The sequence below is a fragment of the Oncorhynchus keta genome, chromosome 2 (assembly GCF_023373465.1).
Source record: "Oncorhynchus keta strain PuntledgeMale-10-30-2019 chromosome 2, Oket_V2, whole genome shotgun sequence".
NCBI lineage: Eukaryota > Metazoa > Chordata > Actinopteri > Salmoniformes > Salmonidae > Oncorhynchus > Oncorhynchus keta.
Window position 1 is genome coordinate 21,829,256 of NC_068422.1, and position 26,908 is coordinate 21,856,163.

Here is a 26,908-nt window from a genome sequence, read left to right on the forward strand (position 1 = left end):
CAGATTGTCTAGCCCGGCTGATACGTAGGGGTCCAGATTTTGCAGCTCTTTCAGAACATCAGCTATCTGGATTTGGGTGAAGGAGAAATGGTCAGGGCTTTGGCGGGTTGCTGTGGAGGGTGCCGGGGAGTTGACCGGGGTAGAGGTAGCCAGGTGGAAAGCATGGCCAGCCGTGGAGAAATGCTTTTTGAAATTCTCAATTATAGTGGATTTAATCGGTGGTAACAGTGTTTCCTAGCCTCAGAGCAGTGGGCATCTGGGAGGAGGTGCTCTTATTCTCCATGGACTTTACAGTGTCCCAGAACTTTTTTGAGTTTGTACAACAGGATGCAAATTTCTGTTTGAAAAAGCTAGCCTTAGCTTTCTTAACTGCCTGTGTATATTTGTTCCTAACTTCCCTGAAAAGTTGCATATCACAGGGGCTATTCAATGCTAATCCAGAACGCCACAGGATGTTTTTGTGCTGGTCAAGGGCAGACCAGTCTGGAGTGAACCAAAGACTATATCTATTCCTAGTTCTACATTTTTTTAATGAGGCATGCTTATTTAAGATGGTGAGGAAGGCACTTTTAAAGAATTACCAGGCATCCTCTAATGACGGGATGAGGTCAATGTCATTACAGAATACCCCAGCCAGGTCAATTAGAAAGGCCTACTCGCAGAAGTGTTTTAGGGAGCGTTTGACAGTGATGAGGGGTGGTCCTTTGGTCGCAGACCATTACGGATGCAGGCAATGAGGCAGTGATCGCTGAGATCTTGACTGAAAACAGCAGAGGTGTATTTGGAGGGCAAGTTAGTTTGGAAGATATCGATGATGGTGCCCTTGTTTACGGATTTGGGGTTGTACCTGGTAGGTTCATTGATCATTTGTGTGAGATTGAGGGCATCAAGCTTAGATTGTAGGATGGCCGGGGTGTTAACCATGTCCCAGTTTAGGTCACCTAGTAGCACGAGCTCAGAAGATAGATGGGGGGCTATCAATTCACATATGGTGTCGAGGGCACAGCTGGGGGCAGAGGGTGGTCTATAGCAAGCGGAAACAGTGAGAGACTTGTTTCTGGAAAGGTGCATTTTTAGAAGTAGAAGCTCGAAATGTTTGGGTACAGACCTGGCTAGTAAGACAAAACTCTGCAGGCTATCTTTGCGGTAGATTGCAACACTGCCCCCTTTGGCAGTTCTATCTTGACGGAAAATGTTATAGTTAGGGATGGAGATTTCAGGGTTTTTGCTGGTTGTCCGAGGCCAGGATTCAGACACGGCTAAGACATTTGTATTGCGCTATTTATGAGATTAGGCTGGAAATACTAAAGTACCTCCAATAGCCAACATCAAAGAGTCAAAAGGTAGAGTGGGACAAAAAAGTATTTAGTCAGCCACCAATTGTGCAAGTTCTCCCACATCAGAGAGGCCTGTAATTTTCATCATAGGTACACTTCAACTATGACAGACAAAATTATTTTAAAAAATCCAGAAAATCACATTGTAGGATCTTTTATGAATTTATTTGCAAATTATGGTGGAAAATAAGTATTTGGTCACCTACAAACAAGCAAGATTTCTGGCTCTCACAGACCTGTAACTTCTTCTTTATCCTCTTCAGACTCTAGGGGCAGTATTTCATTTTTGGATAAAAAGACGTGCCCGTTTTAAGCGCAATATTTTGTCACGAAAAGATGCTCGACTATGCATGGAATTGATAGCTTTGGAAAGAAAACACTCTGACGTTTCCAGAACTGCAAAGATTTTCACTGTGAGTGCCCTAGAACAAAAGCTTCAAGCAAAACCAAGATGTTTCTGCAACCAGGAAATGAACAGGATTTCTGAGGCTACGTTTTGCATTATCTCCTTATATGGCTGTGAATGCGACAGACCCCAAGGGGTCTGGAGCATTGTGACGTATTTGCAGGCATATCATTAGAAGATTGACCATAATAGACTACATTTGCCAAGTGTCCGCACGGTGTCCTGCGTGGAAATTGGTGCGCAAAACTCAGCTGCTGGTATTTTTCCATGGGATTCTGAGAAAAACCATGCTTCCACGAACGGCATATCAATGAAGAGATATTTGACAAAACATCTTGAGGATTGATTCAAACAACGTTTGCCATGTTTCGGTCGATATTATGGAGTTAATTCGGAAAAAGGTTTGACGTTTAGGTGACTGAATAAAATCATGCTTTGGGGCTTTTTTTCTGCAAAGGGACCAGGACGACTAAAGGAAAGAATGAATGGGGCCATGTATCGTCAGATTTTGATTGAAAACCTCCTTCCATCAGCAAGGGCATTGAAGATGAAACGTGGCTGGGTCTTTCAGCATGCCAATGATCCCAAACACACCGCCCGGGCAACGAAGGAGTGGCTTTGTAAGAAGCATTTCAAGGTCCTGGAGTGGCCTAGTCAGTCTCCAGATCTCAACCCCATAGAAAGTCTTTGGAGGGAGTTGAATGTCCGTGTTGCCCAGCAACAGCCCCAAAACACCACTGCTCTAGAGGAGATCTGCATTAAGGAATGGGGCAAAATACCAGCAAAAGTGTGTGAAAACCTTGTGAAGACTTACAGAAAACATTTGACCTCTGTCATTGCCAACAAAGGGTATATAACAAAGTATTGAGATAAACTTTTGTTATTTAACAAATACTTATTCCACCATAATTTGTAAATAAATTCATTACAAATCCTACAATGTGATTTTCTGGATTTTTTTCTTCTCATTTTGTCTGTCACAGTTGAAGTGGCAGGGACTGGGAGACTAGTCAGGATGGCGGGAAGGATGAACGGAGCAAAGTACATAGAGATCCTTGATGAAGATCTGCTCCAGAGCGCTCAGGACCTTAGACTGGGTTCTCCTTCCAACAGTGCTTTGACACAATCCTGTCTCTGAGCTCTATGGACAAATCCGTCGACCTCATGGCTTGGTTTTTGCTTAAATATGCACTGTCAACTGTGGGACCTTATATAGACAGGTGTGTGCTTTTCCAAATCATGTCCAATTAATTGAATTTACAACAGGTGGACTCCAATCAAGTTGTAGAAACATCTCAAGGAGTATCAAAGGAAACGGGATGCACCTGAGCTCAATTTAGAGTCTCATAGCAAAGGGTCTGAATACTTAAGATATTTCTGTTTTTTGTTTTTAATACATGGTTTTCCCTTCACCGTTATGGGGTATTGTGTGTATATTGATGAGGGTTTTTATTTATTTAATCTATTTCAGAATAAGGCTGTAACGTAACAAAATATGGAAAAAGTCAAGGGGTCTGAATACTTTCCAAATGCACTGTAAAATATAATTCAATTATTTTTTATACTTTTACAAAAATTTCTACAAACCTGTTTTTGCTTTGTCATTATGGGATATTGTATGTAGATTGATGAGGGGGAAAACGATGTAATCCATTTTAGAATAAGGCTGTAACGTAACAAAATGTGGAAAAAGTCAAGGTGTCTGAATACTTTCCAAATGCACTGTATATATCTCTATGATGTCAGTTGTTTTGGTTTCAATTTGGAAAATGTTGACTTATTTTAGACTTTAAAGAATCCCCATAGCTAACATATGGCTGGCTATATCATTTGCACAGATGTACATCCTAGCAAACATGTTTTTGTCCCAAAACCGTACCATACACATTTCTTGACATATTAGATGTCGGTAGTGACACTTGTTAAAAATCCCATCACCTGGTGATATTTGTAGGGTTGTGGTTTAAGGCACCTTCATTCCACAGTCTTGTAACGTTTGTGTTTCAGAAGTTACATCAAAAGATGGGACAGCATAGTTTTGAGAAAGATGTTTAAAAATAAACAAAATAACTAATTAAATCAGTATCTTTCAATGTAATAATAGAACAACAAGCTGTTCTATTAAAATAATAGTGTTAAATCATGAATTGCTTTACATTTAGGAGTCCATGTTGGAGACAGCCACCTCTCAATAGAAATGTGTATAAAAAATGACTTTGTACTATATTAATTTAACAATATATTTCTTATTGCCTTGGATTGAAAATAAATGTCCTAAGTTCAGAGACTTAACAGGACACTTAATTAGTTTTTTTGTGTAGGGACTGCAATTTACACCACTTCTGTAGAAACACCCACATAGGGAATAGGGTTCCATTTGGAACAGCCCCCTGACTAGCATGTTGATATTTGGTGAATGTCATTCTCTCTCTAGGCTGCTCTGTACTGCTGTCCTGTCTCTTTAATGTCTGAGGTCCTCTCATTCTGCTAATTCAGTCACTGTGAGTGTGTGTACGCGTTCGTGCGTGTGCGTAAGGCAACAGATCGCAATACAACGGACTGATTCAGGTTCACCTCCTACAGCTCTGTAATTACTGAGGACAGAGACAGAACCATGACCTTTACTGGAAGGGGAGAATTGAAAGAGAGAGAGAGAGTGTTTATTTCACTTTTGTTTATTATCTATTTAATTTGGGGGGAGAGAGAGGTGGGAGAGAGTGAAAGAGGTCAGAAAGAGAGATGGGATAGAGAGAAAGAGGTGGAAGAGAAAGAGGCGGGAGAGAGAGGAGAGTGAGGTGGGAGAAAGGAAGAGAGGTGAGAGAGAGAGAGAGAGAGAGAGGGGTGGGAGAGAGAGAGGTCAGAAAGAGAGATGGGAGGCCTCCCCGGTTCGTGGGGCCACGCACAATTGGCCTAGCGTCGCCCGGGTTAGGGAGGGCTTGGACGGTAGGGGTGTCCTTGTCTCATCGCGCACCTGCGACTCCTGTGGCGGGCTGGGCGCAGTGTGCGCTAGCCAAGGTGGCCAGGTGCACGGTGTTTCCTCCGGCGCATTGGTGCGGCTGGCTTCCGGGTTGGATGCGCACTGTGTTAAGAAGCAGTGCGGCTTGGTTGGGTTGTGTATCGGAGGACTCATGACTTTCAACCTTCGTCTCTCCCGAGCCCGTACGGGAGTTGTAGCGATGAGACAAGATAGTAGCTACTACAACAATTGGATACCATGAAATTGGGGAGAAAAAGGGGTAAAATTCTTTTTAAAAATTTAAAAAATAAAACAAAATAAAAAAAGAAAGAGAGATGGGATAGAGAGAAATAGAGGTGGAAGAGAAAGAGGCGGGAGAGAGAGGAGAGTGAGGTGGGAGAAAGGAAGAGAGGTGAGAGAGAGAGAGGGGTGGGAGAGAGAGAGGTGGGAGATAGCGAGAGAGAAAGAGGTGGGAGAGAAAGAGGTGGGAAAGAGAGGGGAGATGGGATAGAGAGACCGAGAGAAAGGTGAGAAAGAGAGATGGGCTGGAGGGAGAGAGAGAGAAAGAAAGAGGTGGGAGAGAGAGATGGGAGAGAGACAGATGGAAAATAGAGAGAAAGAGGTGGGAAAGAAAGAGAGGGAGGGGTGGGAGAGAGAGAGAGAGAGAATGAGATAAAGGCATCATTACATTTAATTGACTTGAATTCACAGACACAGAAAATCTATATTTATTATGGATATCATGAACTGCTTAGTTTAAATAATCTGTTTAAGTGGGAAATTGCCTGGCGCCCAGCAGGAGAGGTGTTGGCAGGCTGTGAAACACTAGCTGACCCAAACATAACACTTTTACGACTGTAGTATCTTTAATTAATCTTTCATCTTTGGTTTCCATCAATAAAAAAATCTGATTTTAAAAAATGTCACGACAGGCCTAATGGAAACAGCTAATTTGTTGGTAAACTTTGCAAATGTCGACAAAGCAAAATATGGTAGACAAGGTGGGATAACGGTTTTGTTGGTGAAATAGATTATGCAACAATTGCTGTGAAATTGCTTTTAATGAGCAAATATTGACATAATATCGAGGCAAACATCTTGTCGAGGCAAACTTGGAGTCACACGATGTTATGTTGTGTGCTCCTCCCACTGTTACTTGGAAAAAAGTGCCACCAGATGAAGATCATCAAAGGTAAGTGATTAATTTTAATGCTATTTCTGACTTTTGTGACACCTCTCCTTGGCTGGAAAATGTCTGTATGGTTTTTGTGGCTAGGCGCTGCCCTAACATAATCGCATGGTGTGCTTTCGCCGTAAAGCCTTTTGAAATCTGACACAGCGGCTGGATTAACAAGAAGTTTATCTTTAAGCCTATGTATAACACTTGTATCTTTCATCAATATTTATGATGAGTATTTCTGTAATTTGATTTGGCTCTCTGCAATTTCTGCAATTTCACCGGATGTTTGTTTGAGACAATGCATTACTGAACATAACGCGCCAATTTAAACAGAGGTTTTTGGACAAAGATTAACTTTATCGAACAAAACAAACATTTGTGTAACATGGAGTCCTGGGAGTGCCACCAGATGAAGATCGTCAAAGGTTACTGATGAATTTTAACGCTATTTCTGACTTTTGTGACACCTCTCCTTGGCTGGAAAATGTCTGTGTGGTTTTTTGTGGCTAGACGCTGTCCTAACATAATCGCATGATGTGCTTTCACCGTAAAGCTTTTTTGAAATCGGACACTGTGATTGGATTAACAATACGTTTTTCTTTAAAATGGTGTATAATACTTGTATGTTTGAGGAATTTTAATGATGAGATTTCTGTTGTTTGAATTTGGCATCCTGCAATTTCACTGGCTGTAGGCCAGGTGTTCCGCTAGCAGAACTCCCTTCCCAGAAAGGATATGTGTGTTCCCTCAGGCCACTATTCTACTACCACATATTTACAATACAAAATCTATGTATATGTGTGTGTAGAGTGCGTGTGTAATCACGTGAATATGTATGCGTGTGCCTGTGTGTGTGTCTTCACAGTCCCTGCTGTTCCAAGGTGTATTTTGTATAATTTTTTACATCTGATTCTACTGCCTGCATCAGTTACCTGACATGGAATATAGTAACATGTAGTCATGGCTCTATGTGGTACTGTGTGCCTCCCATAGTCTGTTCTGGACTTAGGGATTGTGAAGAGACCCCTGCTGGGTACCGGAAATCCCCAAATGTCCTCACAAGCATAGTAAAACAAGGTACTCTTTCCCTCTTTGGTACTTTTCCCACATCCCAATGAAGACAAAGGTTGTTTTATGCTTAGGGTTTAGGTTTACGGTTACAACTGGGGTTAGGGGTTAAGGTTAGGGGCTAAGGTTAGGGGCTGGGGAAAAAAGGATTTTGAATGGAAATCAATTTTTAGGTCCCCACAAGGACAGTAAAACATATGCTGTATGTGTGTGTGTGTGGCTGCATGCATACGTGTGTGTGTGCATGTGTTCCTCCTAACAGTGCTCTCTCTGTAGGGTAAGAACACTACCTAAGGGCCCTTGGCCATCCCCTGGGAACACTCTCATACAGTAATGTACCCTACGGCCCTGTACAACTACATCTAGACAGGCTACTGCTCCTCATCGAGCCGGCTGTCAAGCCTGTCTCTCCCTACTCATGAGCTGATGGGTGGGTGAGCTGAATGTTTTAACATACTGTACCTTGTACCGAGCTAAAAATAGAAATGCAACAATTTCAAAGATTTTACTGAGTTACAGTTCATACAGGGAAATCAGTCAATTTAAATGAATTCATTAGGCCCTAATCTATGGATTTCACATGACTGGGAATACAGATAAGCATCTGTTGATCACAGACACCTTAAAAGAAAAGTAGGGGCGTGGATCAGAAAACCACTGAGTATCTGGTGTGACCACCATGTGCTTAACGCAGCTCGACACATCTTCTTCACAGAGTTGATCCGGCTGTTGATTGTGGCCTGTGGAATGTTGTCCCACTCCTCTTCAATGACTGTGCAAAGTTGCTCAATATCGGCAGGAACTGGAACACGCTGTCGTACACATCCAGATCATCCCAAACATGCTCAATGGGTGTCATGTCTGGTGAGTATGCAGGCAGGGTAAGACCTGGGACATTTTCAGCTTCCCGGAATTGTGTGCAGATCCTTGCGACATGGGGCAGAGCATTATCATGCTGAAACTTTAGGTGATCGCGGAGGATGAATGGCACACACAACTGACCTCAGGATCTCGTCACGGTATCTCTGTGCATTCAAATTGCTATTGATAAAATACAATTGTGTTCTTTGTACATAGCTTATGCCTGCCCATGCCATAACCCCACCGGAAACAACATTGACATCAGCAAGTCCCTCGCCCACCTGACGCCATACATGCCTTCTGCCAGGTACAGTTCAAACCGGGCTTCCTCTGTGAAGAGCACACCTCTCCAGCGTGCCAGTGGCCATAGAAGGTAAGCATTTACCCACTGAAGTCGGTGATGACGCCGAACTGCAGTCAGGTCAAGACGCTAATAAGGACAAAGAGCACGCAGATGAGCTTCCCTGAGACGGTTTCTGACAGTTTGTGCAGAAATACTTCAGTTTTGCAAACCCATAGCTGAATGTGGAGGTACTGGGCAGGCGTGGTTACGCATGGCCTGTGGTTGTGAGGCCGGTTGGCCGTACTGCCAAATTCTCCAAAACAATGTTGGAGGTGGCTTATGGTGGAGAAATTAACATTAAATTCTCTAGCAACAGCTCTGGTGGACATTCCTGCAGCCAGCATGAAAATTGCACACTCCGTCAAAACTTGAGACATCTGTTAAATTGTGTTGTGTGACAAAACTGTACATTTCAGAGGGGCTTTTAGTGTCCCCAGCACAAAATGCACCTGTCTATATAATCTATAACCACAGTAAAACGAGTCCTATATCGACATAACCTGAAAGGTCACTCAGCAAGGAAGAAGCCACTCCTCCAAAACCGCCATAAAAAAGCCTGACTACGGTTTGCAATTGCACATGGGGACAAAGATCGTACTTTTTGGAGAAATGTCCTCTGGTCTGATGAAACAAAAATAGAACTGTTTGGCCATAATGACCATCGTTATGTTTGGAGGAAAAAGGGGGAGGCTTGCAAGCCGAAGAACACCATTCCAACCGTGAAGCACGAGGGTGGCAGCATCATGTTGTGGAGGTACTTTGCTGCAGGAGGGATTGGTGCACTTCACAAAATAGATGGCATCTTGAGGAAGGAAAATTATGTAGATATATTGAAGCAACATCTCAAGACATCAGTCAGGAAGTTAAAGCTTGGTCGCAAATGGGTCTTCCAAATGGACAATAACCCCAAGCAACCTTCCAAAGTTGTGGCAAAATAACTTAAGGACAACAAAGTCAAGGTATTGGAGCATCACAAAGCCCTGACCTCAATCCTGTAGAACATTTGTGGGCAGAACTGAAAAAGCGTGTGGAAGCAAGGAGGCCTCCAAACCTGACTCAGTTACACCAGCTCTGTCAGGCGGAATGGGCCAAAATTCACCCATCTAAATTGTGGGAATCTTGTGGAAGGCTACCCGAAACGTTTGACCCAAGTTAAACAATTTAAAGGCAATGCTACCAAATACTAATTGAGTGTATGTAAACTTCTGATCCACTGGGAATGTGATGAAAGAAATAAAAGCTGAAATAAATAATTCTCTCTAATATTATTCTACTATTATTTCACATTCTTAAAATAAAGTGGTGATCCTAACTGACCTAAAACAGGGAATTTTTACTAGGATTATGTAAGGAATTGTGAAAAACTGTGTTTAAATGTACTTGGCTAAGGTGTATGTAAACGTCCGACTTCAACTGTATGTAAATGGGGTATTTCAGTGTTTCTACATTTCAAAAAAACATTTTTTGCTTTGTCATTATGGGATATTGTGTGTAGATTGACAGGGATTGCTATTTATTTCATCCATTTTATAATAAGGCTGTAACGCAACAAAATGTGGAAGAGGTCGAGGGGTCTGAATACTTTCCCAAAGCACTGTATATGTTCTTCTCTAGAGCGCATGAAAATAACTCTGATTTAAGCGTATGTACTTTGGATGGTGCCCATATTGACCGTGTCCGTGCTTACAAATATCTGGGCATCTAGATAGACGAAAAGCATATTGATGAATTAGTTAAGAAGTTGAAAAAAAAAATGGGCTTCTTCTATAGAAATCGGTCATGCCTCTCTCTTAATAGTAGAAAGCAGATTATTCGTTCGACATTCCTACCAGTCATAGACTATGAACGCAGCTGACACTTCATTGAATATTAAGTTTATCATAGAGCACTGCCAGTACTTGACTTGGTCAGGAGCTCACTGGAGCTGATGATGATATGTACAGTACATTTAGATTATTCCAGCTTAGTGCTAAATGTCTCTCTGTGAACATAAACTGATAACTGAATGTCTTTCTTTAGCACCATAACATCCCTAACAAGCGTGACCCTGTTCATACAGAGGTATCTTAATGTGGAGTAAATTATCATCACACACACACAGTCTTAACGCGCCACGTTTCTCACGGGAGGAGAAAGGAGTGGTCACAAACCAACGCTCAGCGTATCTGAACTAAAATAGCCCCACTCTCTCTCTCTCACAGACACACACTCTCTCTCCGCCCCAGACAGTCCAGCCCTCCTTCCAGTCCTTCTCACTTCACCTTGCTAATTTGAACAAGGCTTTATTTTGCTGTTTGTCAGCAGCTGAACTGTAGCAGGGTTGTTAGGCCTCTCCCATGGCTAATTAGGGGACCAATGCTAGCATTCATGGCCCAGCGCGGAGCACCGTTCTTGGGGAGGCCGCGGCCGCGCTGTCCCTCCTGGCAGCCAGCTCCTGGCACCTCCAAGGACCTGCGGCCGCCATATTAAGTGACTGCTGAAATTCATGGCCCTGCCTGCCTGCACTGTGCTGGGCTGCCCAGGGTAGGGGTGTGGGTTACTGTGTGTGTTGGGGAGAATGGGGGTTGTTGCCAATGACAACGCATGCGTTCTCAAACACCCTAGGGCAGGAACGACACATTAGTAAATACTGTGGCTACACTATTTCTTTATTTACTACTGGGAGGTGAGACGTGAGCAATTATACACAAAGTATGGAAGTGTGTGGTGTGTGTACGCAATATACTGAATGTTATGTATGCATTTTTGTGTGTGTCAGTTGGTGTGTGTGAATTCATATCTTATTCACATACACACTGAGCAGGGAGGAGGTGTGTATATGAGGGCAGAACAGCCATCCTCCTTTCTGAGCGGTTTTGTTTGAGGGGATTAGTCTCAATAAAATGTCCATTTGAATTCATCCAACTAATATTTCTTGCTGGGGGTAATGCATGGAGCTGAACAACACTTTAAATGTTGTTCAGAACAGCCTGCTTGACTTGTCCCGTGATATGATTTGTCCATGGGGAATAGGTTGGTTAAACACACCCTCTGTACTGTCCTGCATGGGTCTCTGTGGGTGTGTGCATAGAGAAACAGAAACTAATGACATAAATAAGCTAAACATAAATGAGTAATACACATCTCCGTGTATGTGATGTGCAGTTACACTATCCAGTTTCTAATGTATTAGGACTGATGAAGATGACATAAGGGTAATACAAAGGGTAATTTTCCTGAGAAAATATAATGTGCTTGCTTCAGCTGTCCAAAATCATGTTGTAATTTACAAGGGACCTGCAGCAGCAGCGATGGAAAAAGTACCCAATTGTCAAAAGTAAAGATACCTTAATAGAAAATGACTCAAGTAAAAGTGAAAGTCACCCAGTAAAATATTACTATTCTTAAGTATCAAATGTAAAAGTATAAATCATTTAAAATTCCTTATGACGCAAACCAGATGGCACCATTATTTTACGGATAGCCAGGGGCACACACCAACACTCAGACATCATTTACAAACAAAGCATTTGTGTTTAGTGAGTCTGCCAGATCAGAGGCAGTAAGGATGACCAGGGATTTTCTCTTGATAAGTGTGTGAATTGGAAAATGTTCCTGTCCTGCTAAGCATTCAAAATGTAACATGTACTTTTGGGTGTCAGGGAAAATATATGTAATGAGTAAAAAGTACATTACTTTCTTTAGGAATGTAGTGCAGTAAAAGTAAAAGTTATCCCCAAAAAATTATAGTAAAGTAAAGTACAGATACCCAAATAATCTACCTAAGTAGTACTTTAAAGTAATTTTACTTAAGTACTTTACACCACTGCTATACAGTACGTTGGGCACCAGGGTTTTTGACATAAACCTGCAAATGACCATCTGTTGTCATATCATGAGTAGGACCCTGAGTTTTCCTGACCAAGTGAGAAGACTGTAGCTAGGACCCCAAGATAATCCTGGCTGGGTCAGGAATAACTCATGTCCCTAGCCAAAGGCCACACACAATGTAACACCTGCACCAGTAAGTTACTATATACAGTGCTTTTTATTTTTACATTTTGTTACATTACATCCTTATTCTAAAATATATCAAATATTTTTTTCCCTCATCAATCTACACACAACACCCCATAATAACAAAGCGAAAACAGGTTATTTTAATTTTTTTAAAGAAATTCAGAGCCCCTTCACTATGAGACTCTAAATTGAGCTCAGGTGCATCCTGTTTCCATTGATCACCCTTGAGATGCTTCTACAGCTTGATTGGAGTCCACCTGTGGTAAAGTGTATTGATTGGACATGATTTGGAAAGGCACACACCTGTCTATATAAGGTCCCACTGTTGACAGCGCATGTAAGAGCCAAGCCATGAGGTCGACGGAATTGTCTGTAGAGCTCCGAGACAGGATTGTGTTGAGGCACAGATCTGGGGAAGGGTAGCAAAACATTTATGCAGCATTGAAGGTCCCCAAGAACAGTGGCCTCCATCATTCTTAAGTGGAAGAAGTTTGGAACCAACAAGACTCTTCCTAGAGCTGGCCGCCTTGCCAAACTGAGCAATCGGGGGAGAAGGGCCTTGGTCAAGAAGGTGACCAAGAACCCGATGGTCATTCTGACAGAGCTCCAGAGTTCCTCTGTGGAGATGGGAGAACCTTCCAGAATAACAACCATCTCTGCCATCTCTCCATCAATCATGCCTTTATGGTAGAGTGGCCAGACAGAAGCCACTTCTCAGTAAAAGGCACAAGACAGCCCGCTTGGAGTTTACCAAACGGCACCTAAAGACTCTCAAACCTTGAGAAACAAAATTCTCCAGTCTAATGAAACCAAGATTGAACTCTTTGGCCTGAATGCCAAGCATCACATTTGGCACCACCTTCCCTATGGTGAAGCATGGTGGTGGCAGCATCATGTTGTCGGGATGTTTTTCAGGAAAGATGAACAGAGCCAAGTACAGAGATCCTTGAAGAAATTCTGTTCCAGTACGCTCAGGACCTCAGACTGGAGTGAAGATTCATCTTCCAACATGACAATGGCCCTTAGCACACAGCCAAGACAACACAGGAGTGGCTTCGGGACAAGTCTCTGAATGTCCTTGAGTGGCCCAGCTAGAGCCCGGCCTTGAACCCAATCGAATATCTCTGGAGAGACCTGAAAATAGCTGTGCAGCAACACTCCCCATCCAACCAGACAGATCTTGAGAGGACCTTGGAGAATGGGAGAAACTGTTTGGACATGGTCCGCGCTTTCAGTTTTTGAGCAAAACACTGGATTTGACCATGGCAAGGTGAATATGTCAGAATACAAACAATGGTCATTCCATCCGCGAAGCAATGAAACAGGCAAAACGTCAGTATAGAGACAGAGTGGAGTCGCAATTCAACGGCTCAGACACAAGACGTAAGTGGCAGGGTCTACAGACAAAAGGAAAACCAGCCACGTCACGGACACAGTCTTGCTTCCAGACCAGCTAAACACGTTCTTTGCCTGCTTTGAGGATAACACAATGCCACCGACACGGCCAGCTACCAAGGACTGTGGGCTCTCCTTCTCTGTGGCCGATGTGAGTAAAACATTTAAATATGTTAACCCTCGCAAGGCTGCCGGCCCAGACGGATCCCTAGCCGCGTCCTCAGAGCATGCGCAGTCCAGCTGGCTGTTGTGTTTACGGACATATTCAATCTCTCCCTATCCCAGTCTGCTGTCCCCACATGCTTCAAGGTGGTCACCATTGTTCCTGTACACAAGAAAGCAAAGGTAACTGAACGAAATGACTATCGCCCCATAAGACGAATTTCTGTCATCCTAAAGTGCTTTAAGAGACTAGTTAATAATCATATCACCTCCACCTTACCTGTCACCCTAGACACACTTCAATTTGCTTACGACCCCAATAGGTCCATAGACGATGCAATCGCCATCACACTGCCCTATTCAATTTGGACAAGAGGAATACCTATGTAAGAATTCTGTTAATTGACTATAGCTCAGCATTCAACAACATAGTACCCTCAAAGCTCATCATTAAGTGAGGCCCTGGGTCTGAACCCCACCCTGTGCAATTGGGTCATGGACTTCCTGACAGGCCGCCCCCAGGTGGTGAAGGTAGGAAACAACACCTCCACTTCACTGATCCTCAACACTGGGGTACCACAAGGGTACATGCTCAGCCCCCTCCTGTACTCCCTGTTCACCCATGACTGTGTGGCCATGCACGCCTCCAAGTCAAGAGGCTGAAGAAATTTGGCTTGTCACCTAATACCCTCACAAACTTGTACAGACGCACAATTGAGAGCATCCTGTCGGGCTGTATCAGTGCCTGGTATCCAATTTGTAAGTCGCTCTGGATAAGAGCGTCTGCTAAATGACTTAAATGTAAATGTAAATGGTATGGCAACTGCACCGCCAACAACCGCAGGACTTTAATAATGTCATTTTAATAATGTTTACATATCTTGCATTACTCATCTCATACTGTATGTATATACTATATTCTATCTACTATATTTTAGTCTATGCCACTCTGACATTACTTGTCCATATATTTATACGTTCTTAATTCCATTCCTTTACTTAGATTTGTGTGTATTAGGTTTTTGTTGTGAAATTGTTAGATAATACTTGTTAGATATTGCTACACTGTCAGAACTAGAAGCACAATCATTTCGCTACACCCACAATAACATCTGCTATACACGTGTATGTGACCAATAAAATTTGATTTGATACTCCCCAAAACAGGTGTGCCAAGCTTGTAGCATCATACCCAAGAAGACTTGGGTAATCGCTGCCAAAGGTGCTTCAACAAAGTACAGAGTAAAGGGTCTGAATACTAATGTAAATGTGATATTTCCGGATTTTATGTTGAATAAATGTGCAAACATTTCTAAAAACCTGTTTTTGCTTTGTCATTATGGGGTATTGTGTGTAGATTGAAGAGACATTTTTTTATATACATTTTAGAATAAGGCTGTAACGTATAAGGGATTTGAATACTTTCCCGAATGCACTGTATATAGTTCATACAGTAGAATTAAATCAAATCAAATTTATGTCATACACATGGTTAGCAGATATTAATGCGAGTGCAGCGAAATGCTTGTGCTTCTAGTTCCGACAATGCAGTAATAACCAACGAGTAATCTAACCTAACAATTAACAGGTGAAGATTACAGCTGTAAGCATTTGGCAAAGGAGACACAGGAGAGACATGTGTTTGCAGATTATTGTAGGCTTAACTCATTATACCAGTAGTGTGTGTACATGCATGAAATGATGCTGTAAGTACACCTGCTGTTATATCAACAGGACAATTGGGGTCGAACGTAACAGTATTCTACAACTCCCTCTTGACTTCCGGAAATGTGTTTTTATCAGCGCACAAACACAAGATTAATTAGTTAGGAGACATGTGCACCGGTACTTGTACCTGATAGTGTTTACAACTACCCACTGTAACATTTGTCTCTCTTGCAATAATACATGGATTGTACAGAAAAGCCCCAAACAAACAAGCAATTTGTTCAGTTACATTTTGGGATGCTCCTGGATAAAAGCAGAGAGGCACTGAGAGTCTGGAAATGTACACTGTTATATAGGAATTCAATGGCAGTCAGTCAAAGTGACACGGACAGAGACGGACAGAAACGTTTGATGTTTATTGTTGTGCTCAACAGGGATCATCTGGAAAATAAACCCCAGCATTGACTCTCTGTCATAATAAAGGGGGGGGAGGGGACAGGGTGATAAGAAATATGGAGCTGGAGACTAAGGTAAATAGATAACCCCGTCACCTCAAAAGTAGTAGCAGGAGAAGAGGTCCAGAGTAGACTTAAGAGTCAGAGAGGACAAGCTTGACACCTCTTAGTCTTTAGTGGAAACACCCCCACTACACTACATTGAAAGAAATCAACAGCTCAAACAAGGACCATTCCACATGGCAGCCTAATGAAAATATGTGCGTAGAATTAGTGAGATGTGTGTCTAGAGAAAATGTGTGTGAAAGTGTGTGTAGACTGTGTGTACAGTGTGTGGGATTATTTGCCACTGAGCTGTGGGGACTGCGTTTCTGCGGTGTGTAATGTGTGTGTGTGGCTGAGTGTGTGTGGTGGACAGTGTGTGTTTTATGCTGTGGTGTTTGACTAATAGACAGGCTGAAGGTGGGTCTGGACTCCTGATGGCTGTGGCAGACACCGGAGAATACACCCTGAGCACGAAAAGAGGAGAAGGAGGAGACGAGAAAAGAAGGGGAGTGGGGGGGGGGCAGTTAATAACATTACAGAACAGCGTTACAAAATAAAACTTCCCCTGCAGCTCCACGCTCAAATGATTATATTTCCAAAGTAGAAAGACAGATCTTTTCCTCCTCACAACAGGCTTCAGTCAGACAGCATCGAGGCCATTTCAGCAGCCGGCCTGCCACCTGTCGTGCTGTGCTGTGCTGCACTGCGCTCCTCTCAGAACCGAGACAAACTTTCCACAAAAACAAAAGGCCATTCCCGCTCGTCTTTTATGACACCCAAGGCAAATAGAGCTGTGGATTTTCCATCGGGAGCCTAAGTGACGGGCCTGGGAGAAAAACACTGGAATAGTTGTGTCACTAAGCGGTCTGTCTCTCTCCATCTCTCTCTCCTACTTTAGAGACATTGGTTACATTTTTACCTGACTAACTCATCCGGAATGACATTTCTGCTATGGCTAGAGGTAAAATACATTGGCTGTGCCTCAAATTACACCATTTGTCCAAATAGTGCATTAGTTTGGGATAGAGCCATTATTTCTTTGTATCTGGCTCTGGCTAAAAGCAGTGCACTACATAGGTAATAACTAGATGCCCTTATTCTAAGAATGAGTAAGGAGAAAGAGAAAAGGCCAAAAAAGGAAGTAGATGTGTTTTTATGACATCCTCTGTGAGTCAGCAGTCCCATAGCTCTACCCAGGATTCATAGGGAGATTTGGACCTGATATTGATAGTTACGGGTAACAATGGTTGACTTACTGGAAGATGGTCCAGAAACAGAGGGGCTTATCAGCCAGGACATATGGAGATAATATCCAACTGACATGATTGAAATTCAACTGTAATGAGACAAAGAGAAAATGCAGTAGAATGTTTGGCTAAAACATAGAATGAACATGCTTAGAGGGCTTGGAAGTGATCAGGCTTACTTATTACCTAAACATCAATGGTGGCAAAAACAAATCCCCCTTAAATTCGATCTCTCAAGGACATCATTCTGTCAACTAGAGTTTCAATGTTACATCAGAGACGCTGGGATTTTCTTCCCACACACATTAGACCTGTTTCCTAATCAGCCACACAGTCAGTCAGGGAAAACTTTGGGCGGCCATGGTAATGTCAGAGGAGGATATTAGATCTGGCTATGATACAGTTGCTTAGCGACTGCTTCACACCGTTTCAGACTGACGTATGACTCTATATGTAATGCGATTCAATACTGTGATTTTATTAAGATTCCATGGTCCAAACATATTGCTCTCCATATGTCTGCTGTAGAGGGACAAGAGAGAGCCATGAGAAAATGAGCTTGCTGAAAACAAATTGGCTCCTTATTTAAAAAGAAGACAGAGAACAAGAAATTAAGGAAAAACACTGAACTTTTGGTGTTGGTAGAGCAAACTAAAGCAACAATATTATTGGGATACTGTCAAAACGATACGACAGTATTTATTGTCAAAAAATAATATTCAGATATGTAACTGTATCGATCTTTCCCCCATCACTAGGATTATTGTGGTATGTCAATACTGTAGCTGGTGATCCGTTTGAAAACCCAGCACCGAGCTTCTGCTTCACGGCAACAAAATACACATCATTGCACCAAAGCGATACATTGCTCTGTATAGCTCTTGCTCCATTAATCTTTCCTCGATTCCTCCCATTCTCTCTCCTCTCCTCCTTCTCAAAACTGAAGAAAGTCAGAGTGGAAGGACTTTGGACCTTCTAATCAAATACAATTGCGAAGGAAGCAAAGAGAGAGGACGCAATGAGGTCCCTTCCATAACCCATCATCTTGAAGTGGAGAGACAATTCATCAACTCTTGGAGGACAATGGAAGTGAATTAAAAAAGCGTATTTATTGCTCAAAGTTTCGGCTTTTCGCCACCTTCAGAGTTTTTTCTACAACTGCCATTATCCTCCTAGAGTTGCTGAATCTCCTTTTTACTTCAGGTTGCTCCTCAATTCATGCACTTTGGTTGGAGGGTTATGCCAGTGTTCCCTTCCCATAACCACTCATCTTCACAGGGTCAGAGGGGGTCAACTAAATAATACCTCCTCTAACCCCTCATCTTTAGGTCCTGTTGCCAACCAGGAGAAAATCAAGGCCTTTCTCACTGCAATAAAGGTCAAGCTGTTTGAAAACCCACCACAGAGCAACTGCACAGCAACCAAAAACACTTCATTGTGCCAAAGCACATTACTCTGTATGGCTCCTTCACACGTTATCTTTACTCCATTCCTCCCATCCACTCTCCTTGCCTCCTTTTAAAAACCCATTGTAGAAGAAGGTAAAAGAGTGAAAGACCCTTGGATCTTCTACTCCAAACTATGATTGAGAAGGAAGTGAGGAGAGAGGATGCAATGAATCACAGAAAGACAACTTGTGAAAGAATACTTTTCAATCTATTAATAAACATCATCTCCATGCAGAACACAGGAAGCCAGAACCAGTCTCAGTCATTAATGTAGCATAACGTCAACCTACATCCCTGTTCACCGACTGACCTTTTAACCCCCTTGGGTTGCTTTTCAAAATATTTTCAATACTTCTGTGTACCCCCTGTCCCTCCAATACATATGTATTTTGAGGAGGGCCCTCAAGACATTCCTAAATTCTGACTACACAGCATACTCAGTGGCCTACCAAACGCTACAGATAAAACTGTTGCAGCAGAGACCTGAAATGTGCCGAGTTCAAGCAAATTCTCCAGCTGGCTGCCACCTACAAGGGATCAGCGACCGGGAGTAAGGACGAATCAGGGCAGGCAACTACAGGTGGTAAGATGTAACACTGGATTCCAATACCATCATTAGTTAGGTTTTTAAACAGACACTAAATATAGTTTTTGTTCATGTGTTTCTCTCTTAATCATGTGTAAATTGTGTAAATAAAAACCCATCTACTCTAATTTGGGGAAATGTTTTCAGATAGTCGTCCTGTCTTCCAGTGCCTCATCAGAGGAAGGTTAGGAGGCAGGTCTGTTCTGTGCTGTGCCAAGCCCAGACTGACTGAATGACTCATAGCAGTGTGGGAAGGCTACAGAATGTACTACTCAGGAAACAGTCATAACTAACATTTGAGGAGGTTTAGGTGAGGTTTTCAAGAGAAGTGTTCTGTACCGTGTTATATAAAAACACTTACCCTCTAGAGGTATCTAAGTAATGCAGAAGAGGCATGGCATATTGTTTGATTGGCAGACGCCAAAAGGAATGGAGACACTCTACAGACATTATACAATAGACTTGCATATGCCCTTACACTCTCTTTCTCTCTGACAGACACACACTTACCCTGCTGCACAAAAAGTCTAAAACATGCACATACCATGACCTTGGGGCTTTAAGATTCTATCTGCACAAAGCATTGTTCTGAGATATTGAGCATCAAAGTTTTCACATCCCAGATCTCAGAACTGTTTTGTAGTGAATTCTTATTTCATAACCCATACAGTTCCTCGTCTTAAAGGTACGTAAAGTGCAGAGTATCAAAATCCTGTGTATTTGTAAATCTGTTTTATTAGGGTGCAATCTTATGGCTCTGAAATATCAATCTGGATATGGGACTTCTGAATTAGACATGTTCAGTTTTTATGAAAACTGTAGCTATTTGAATACACAACTGATAGAATAACACTATTTTACCAAGATAGTGTTTGATGATGTGTTCTGACTCTAAGATCACCAGACAAATTACTGTCATGACTGAACAACGACATGACATCATTTACTTTCAGATTTCTGACAGTGTTGTTTTTTTTCTTTCTTGCGTGACATTATTGCTGGCTAGATGAACCTAGACCATACTTCGAGGGAGATGGCAGAGACATGTGTTCCGAATGGTCCGTTTGTATTTGCTCAGGCTTGTGACTGGCTTGCAGATAGAACCTTATAGCGGCAAAATCAAATAGGTTTATGCAGAGAGAACTTTCTCAAATCTAACTTCATAGACATACGAAGAACCATCTAAAAATCACGTATATGTGACTAACTCATTTATGACAAAAATGTCAGATAGAACCTTATAGTCCCATGGTCTCAAAACTCTCTCTTAGTCACACAACCACCATGACACACACACACACACACACACACACACACACACACACACACACACACACACACACACACACACACACACACACACACACACACATTTACATTACATTTCTGCACAGTCCTGTACTCACATGTATGTTCCTGAGTTTCTTCTTGCCTCTCTCCAGCTTGCTGAGGAGTCTGTGCTGCTGCTGCTCTCTGGGCGCCGACTGCATCAGACGGTCGTCAACGGATACAGTCTTCCTCAGAGCCGCCCGCTCACCCGCTGTCTCTCCCTCACCCACTGCTGTTGCTGTCTCACCCAAGGGGAGGCTTCTCACACCCGGGGCCGGTGCTGGGGTTGGGGCCTGGGCTGATGATATGGGAGATGGCTCTGTTCTGTCGAAGTCCCGCTGCACTGAGCCTGGACAACAGAAACCAGAGATGCACCACTGATAACCTACACCAGCATAGACAAAAAGATAGTATACAACGCCACACACACGAGCACACACACACACATGCATACGCCCGCACACACACACATTCAGAAAGCAACGGCACACAAAATCAAAATATATAGAGATCAATAGACAATTAGAGAGAAAGAGAAAAGGAGAGAACTGAAGAAATACAAGTGGACATATTGTGTGGGAGTGAATTGCTCCTTTGGCACCATCTTAGATAGAACACCAGGATTAATAGTCTCACATTGTCTGCAAACAAACAAAACTTAACTGGTCTCTGGTCACCTCAAAGATATGTGCAATCACATGCAAACACCTCAAACACACACACAGACACGCACAAACATATACACAAACACACACACACACATTTAATCTGCTGTTTTCCTCTCTTCCCAGCTGTCAGGTGAGGCGGTTTCATCTTTCTCTCTGCTCAGTGTGTCTGTCTGCTGTTGTGTGTGTGTGTGTGTGTGTGTGTGTGTGTGTGTGTGTGTGTGAGTGTATGTGTGACACAAACAAGCACGCACACATATACACAGGAACAATATCAATTGCATACTCCTTGCGTCCTCTCTCCTTGTCTCCTCCTCAAAACCCATTGGATGAGAATGTCAGAGGTCCCTCCCCTCTGACCTTCTCCTCAAATATGTTTTGAGGAGGCGGCGAGATGAGAGGATGCGAGGAGTATGCAATTGAGATCATCCCATACAAGCTCAAACACACAGCAGACACTAGCACACTTTTAAGCTGGTGTACACAGACAGAAAACATGATCAAAGTCAAGAAACTTAATTCCAGACTAATAGAAAAATAATTATACTTCAGACATTATGAAGAGATGTCACACACGAACAAATCTGCTGTCCTTCTCTCTTCCCTCCAACTTTCTCACTTTTTGTGTGTGTCTGTGTGCATGCGAATGTGGGTGTGTCTGCGTGCACATGAGCGTGTGTCTGCAGTAGAATGTATCAGGCTCGTCTCATGGGCTACCTCAACACCTGAGAGCAGCTCTGTACTGGCAGAATGACAGAAGCCCTAACCAGCCCATTAAATCTGCATGAAGGTCTCATTCAGCCTATACACAACCCTTTTATTATTAGAACTACCATTCAATGCCAATATTAGCTCAGACTTAAGGATATCCCACATAGGTCTGGCCAATATGTACAAAATATCATATCACAGTATTTTTCTCATTTTTGAAGGTAGGACGGTATTTGGCGTTTCTGAATAATAAAACTTATAAATATGCTTTATTGGTAGTTCATGGCAACAAATGAAAATCAGTGGTTTTTAGTGGGCTTTCTCCATTCTGATTGCTTTATACTGTTCAACAAAACTTCAACCCAAAATATTAGGAGCACAAAACTGACAGTGAACTAGTCCTATTTGTAGAACATTACGTAGGAATCTAAATCCTATTTTGTAGCCTCAAACTCCGGTACTCGAGCAATGGTACCATTTGCATAGTTATTTACATTACATTACATTTAAGTCATTTAGCAGACGCTCTTATCCAGAGCGACTTACAAATTGGTGCATTCACCTTATGACATCCAGTGGAACAGCCACTTTACAATAGTGCATCTAAATCTTTTAAGGGGGGGGGGGTGAGAAGGATTACTTTATCCTATCCTAGGTATTCCTTAAAGAGGTGGGGTTTCAGGTGTCTCCGGAAGGTGGTGATTGACTCCGCTGTCCTGGCGTCGTGAGGGAGTGTGTTCCACCATTGGGGAGCCAGAGCAGCGAACAGTTTTGACTGGGCTGAGCGGGAACTGTACTTCCTCAGTGGTAGGGAGGCGAGCAGGCCAGAGGTGGATGAACGCAGTGCCCTTGTTTGGGTGTAGGGCCTGATCAGAGCCTGGAGGTACTGAGGTGCCGTTCCCCTCACAGCTCCGTAGGCAAGCACCATGGTCTTGTAGCGGATGCGAGCTTCAACTGGAAGCCAGTGGAGAGAGCGGAGGAGCGGGGTGACGTGAGAGAACTTGGGAAGGTTGAACACCAGACGGGCTGCGGCGTTCTGGATGAGTTGTAGGGGTTTAATGGCACAGCCAGGGAGCCCAGCCAACAGCAAGTTGCAGTAATCCAGACGGGAGATGACAAGTGCCTGGATTAGGACCTGCGCCGCTTCCTGTGTGAGGCAGGGTCGTACTCTGCGGACTATTTGTTCACTTCAAGCATTCAATTGCAGCATTTTCAAACATTTCTTCATTTTCTGCACTAATTTGTTATTGTTTACCCACTGTCACATGTATTTGTCTTTGTATGCCTCTATTTTGTAAAAATAATTGTACAAAATATATTTTATTAGAATAATTATCCTCTGACTGTTTTTTTTCGGGTTCAATTGCAGATCTTACATTCGCCACTAGGAGTAGTCGGCCGATTTCCAGGGGTCTATTTGGCAAGCTTGCCCTCCCGAAGTTGTTGACTTGTCATCCTAGAAAATGTCCAGCTGCAGATTATGCACGCTGAGGCTGTCTGTTCTGCAAACCTCAAAGTGCATGCGTATCAGATGGTACAGTATGTGTGCACATTTGTTGGTCGCCTGAGACAGTAGCTTTGTTCCTGGGCATCAGCATACTACGCACATACCAGTCGGTGCACTAGCTCTGGCCCAGGCCGTTATGTTAACCACTGTTGCTTGTGCAGCTAGCAAAGATTTTTATAAGTAAACCAAGATAGACCACAGCCTGTCGTTTCCAATGGGAACAAATTAGTCATAATGGGCACAACAAGCAGAGCCAAGCACAAGCTAGCGAGAGCCTATTTGCCTGTTATGGCATGCATCTGCATGTTTCTGTTCCCTATATTTCTGTTGGGGAATGCCTACTCTGTGAAGTGCGCGTGTGCAATAACTCAATTCGCAATCCTTCTAAACAGTGCAATTTCCTACTACTTTGGCAAATGGGCAAAGTCTACAAAACTTAGTCCACTCTGATCAAAACAGATTCTAGTTTTGGGAAAAGAAACTGTATTGAGATCAAAAGAAGAAAAAAAATGCTATCATATTTGGTAGTGAGTGGGAACGCTAAGCGGATGCTTCACATTTATACATCCGGTGAGATATCGGTCTCATTGTTCTATCTGTGTAGCTATTACACACTAGCTAGCTAGCACTAGTGCACATTAGCTATCTAGCAGCCTGGTAGACACTAGCTAACTTGTACACACTAGCTGTAGTACACACTAGCTGTAGTACACACTAGCTAGTACCTAGCTTCTAATTCTAAATGTCATTTCAACACCAGTGCTGTTGGTGGTGGTAAGGCACCATTTGACCTGTCTCACAGTGTCTGTATCCTGAGAATGTATCTGCTGGATCAGTACTCAGCTGTTAGCAACTTCTTCTTGGTGATAAAAATGGATTGATTGCTATAATTGTTTTAGTCATTCGTGAATTACTTAATGTTAAAAAACGTATTAAACATGAAACTACCGTTATAGAAGGTCAAGTAAAAACCCAAACCAGAGCTTGAATGAATACTGATATATTTCTTTACCGGTTTACCGCCCAGCCATAATCCCACAGACACTCGGTTCATTACAATATAATGGATATTACACATAATCATTCATATTTTATAGTAGTAAGATACAAAATAAAAATAAAACCCTATACAATTCCTATTCTTAAATATACTTTGCTTAACTTTAAAATGGACACTTAACACCCAGTTTAGTCACACTATTTGGATAGTCTGGATTTTCATTTTTTAAATCAACAAACTATTTGTTGATAAGCAACTGCTTGCTAACGTTACGATTAGGTTTAGAATTAGGGTTGGGGTATGGGTCATGGTTAGGGTAAGGGTTCCGTTTAGGGTTAGGATAAGGGTTAAGGTTAGGGTTAGTAGGGTAGGTGGAAATGTCACTGATAATCTACAGATGGACTATCCAAATAAAGTATCATCTGGCACTTGCAACGCCAGGGTTGTGAGATCAATTCCCGGGGGACCAGTACGAAAATGTACGCATTCACTCACGTAAATCGCTCTGGATAATAGTGTCTGCTAAATTAGTCAAATGTAATGTAAACTCATTGTATATACTCAAGTGACTATCATGTGCTTTATACTAAAGTACAATAGAGGCTGTGAGAACTATAGTTAAAAGCAGTGGGTGGCGATGACAGGGTGCTGCAGGGGATCGCTGACAGATTTGCGGCCAACATCTGCTTTTAGTCGTTAGTCTTTGTGGTGTGTTTTTTCCTATATACAGTGAGGCAAAAACGTACACTGCTCAAAAAAATAAATGGAAGTCTTAAACAACACAATGTAACTCCAAGTCAATCACACTTCTGTGAAATCAAACTGTCCACTTAGGAAACAACACTGATTTGACAATAAATTTCACAAGCTGTTGTGCAAATGGAATAGACAACAAGTGGAAATTATAAGCAATTAGCAAGACACCCCCAATAAAGGTGTGGTGACCACAGACCACTTCTAGCTTCCTGGCTGATGTTTTGGTCACTTTTGAATGCTGGTGGTGCAGATAGTGCAGCTCATCCAGGATGACACATCAATGCGAGCTGTGGCAAGAAGGTTTGCTGTGTCTGTCAGCGTAGTGTCCAGAGCATGGAGGCGCTACCAGGAGACAGGCCAGTACATCAGGAGACGTGGAGGAGGCCGTAGGAGGGCAACAACCCAGCAGCAGGACCGCTACCTCCGCCTTAGTGCAAGGAGGAGGAGGAGCACTGCCTGAGCCCTGCAAAATGACCCCCAGCAGGCCACAAATGTGCATGTGTCTGCTCAAACGGTCAGAAACAGACTCCATGAGGGTGGTATGAGGGGCCGACTTCCACAGGTGGGGGTTGTGCTTACAGCCCAACACCGTGCAGGACATTTGGCATTTGCCAGAGAACACCAAGATTGGCAAATTCGCCACTGGCGCCCTGTGCTCATCACAGATGAAAGCAGGTTCACACTGAGTACATGTGACAGACGTGACAGTCTGGAGGCGCCGTGGAGAAAGTTCTGCTGCCTGCAACATCCTCCAGCATGACCGGTTTGGCGGTGGGTCAGTCATGGTGTGGGGTGGGCATTTCTTTGGGGGGCCGCACAGCCCTCCATGTGCTCGCCAGAGGTAGCCTGACTGCCATTAGGTACCGAGATGAGATCCTCAGACCCCTTGTGAGACCATATGCTGGTGCGGTTTGCCCTGGGTTCCTCCTAATGCAAGACAATGCTAGACCTCATGTGGCTGGAGTGTGTCAGCAGTTCCTGCAAGAGGAAGGCATTGATGCTATGGACTGGCCCGCCCGTTCCCCAGACCAGAAGCAAATTGAGCACATCTGGGACATCATTTCTCGCTCCATCCACCGACGCCATGTTGCACCACAGACTGTCCAGGAGTTGGCGGATGCTTTAGTCCAGGTCTGGGAGGAGATCCCTCAAGAGACCATCCACCACCTCATCAGGAGCATGCCCAGGCGTTTTAGGGAGGTCATACAGGCACGTGGAGGCCACACACACTACTGAGACTAATTTTGACTTGTTTTAAGGACATTACATCAAAGTTGGATCAGCCTATAGTGTGTGACTCCAAATTCAATATTTCATTCATTCAGATCTAGGATGTGTTATTTTAGTGTTCCCTTTATGTTTTTGAGTAGTGTATTTAGTCAGCCACCAATTGTGCAAGTTCTCCTACTTAAAAATATGAGAGAGGCCTGTCATTTTCATCATAGGTACACTTCAACTATGACAGACAAAATTATTTTAAAAATCCAGAAAATCACATTGTAGGATTTTTAATGAATTTATTTGCAAATTATGGTGGAAAATAAGTATTTGGTCAATAACAAAAGTTTATCTCAATACTTTGTTATATACCCAATGACAGAGGTCAAATGTTTTCTGTAAGTCTTCACAAGGTTTTCACACACTGTTGCTGGTATTTTGGCCAATTCCTCCATGCAGATCTCCTCTAGAGCAGTGATGTTTTGGGGCTGTTGCTGGGCAACATGGACTTTCAACTCCCTCAAAAGATTTTCTATGGGGTTGTATCTCTGGTTGGTATGTATACT

General features: G+C 42.9%; 1 protein-coding gene across 5 annotated transcripts in view; it reads right to left on the reverse strand.

Moving 5' to 3' along the window:
* The window catches only part of ankfn1 (ankyrin repeat and fibronectin type III domain containing 1), a 236,824-nt gene that overhangs the window by 175,089 nt on the left and 34,827 nt on the right, over window positions 1-26,908 (reverse strand). For all 5 annotated transcript variants that reach the window (XM_052473466.1, XM_052473478.1, XM_052473470.1 and 2 more), the window contains exon 6: window positions 20,563-20,834. In XM_052473466.1, coding sequence (XP_052329426.1) covers window positions 20,563-20,834 — 272 coding nt within the window. The remainder of the gene's footprint in view (window positions 1-20,562; window positions 20,835-26,908) is intronic.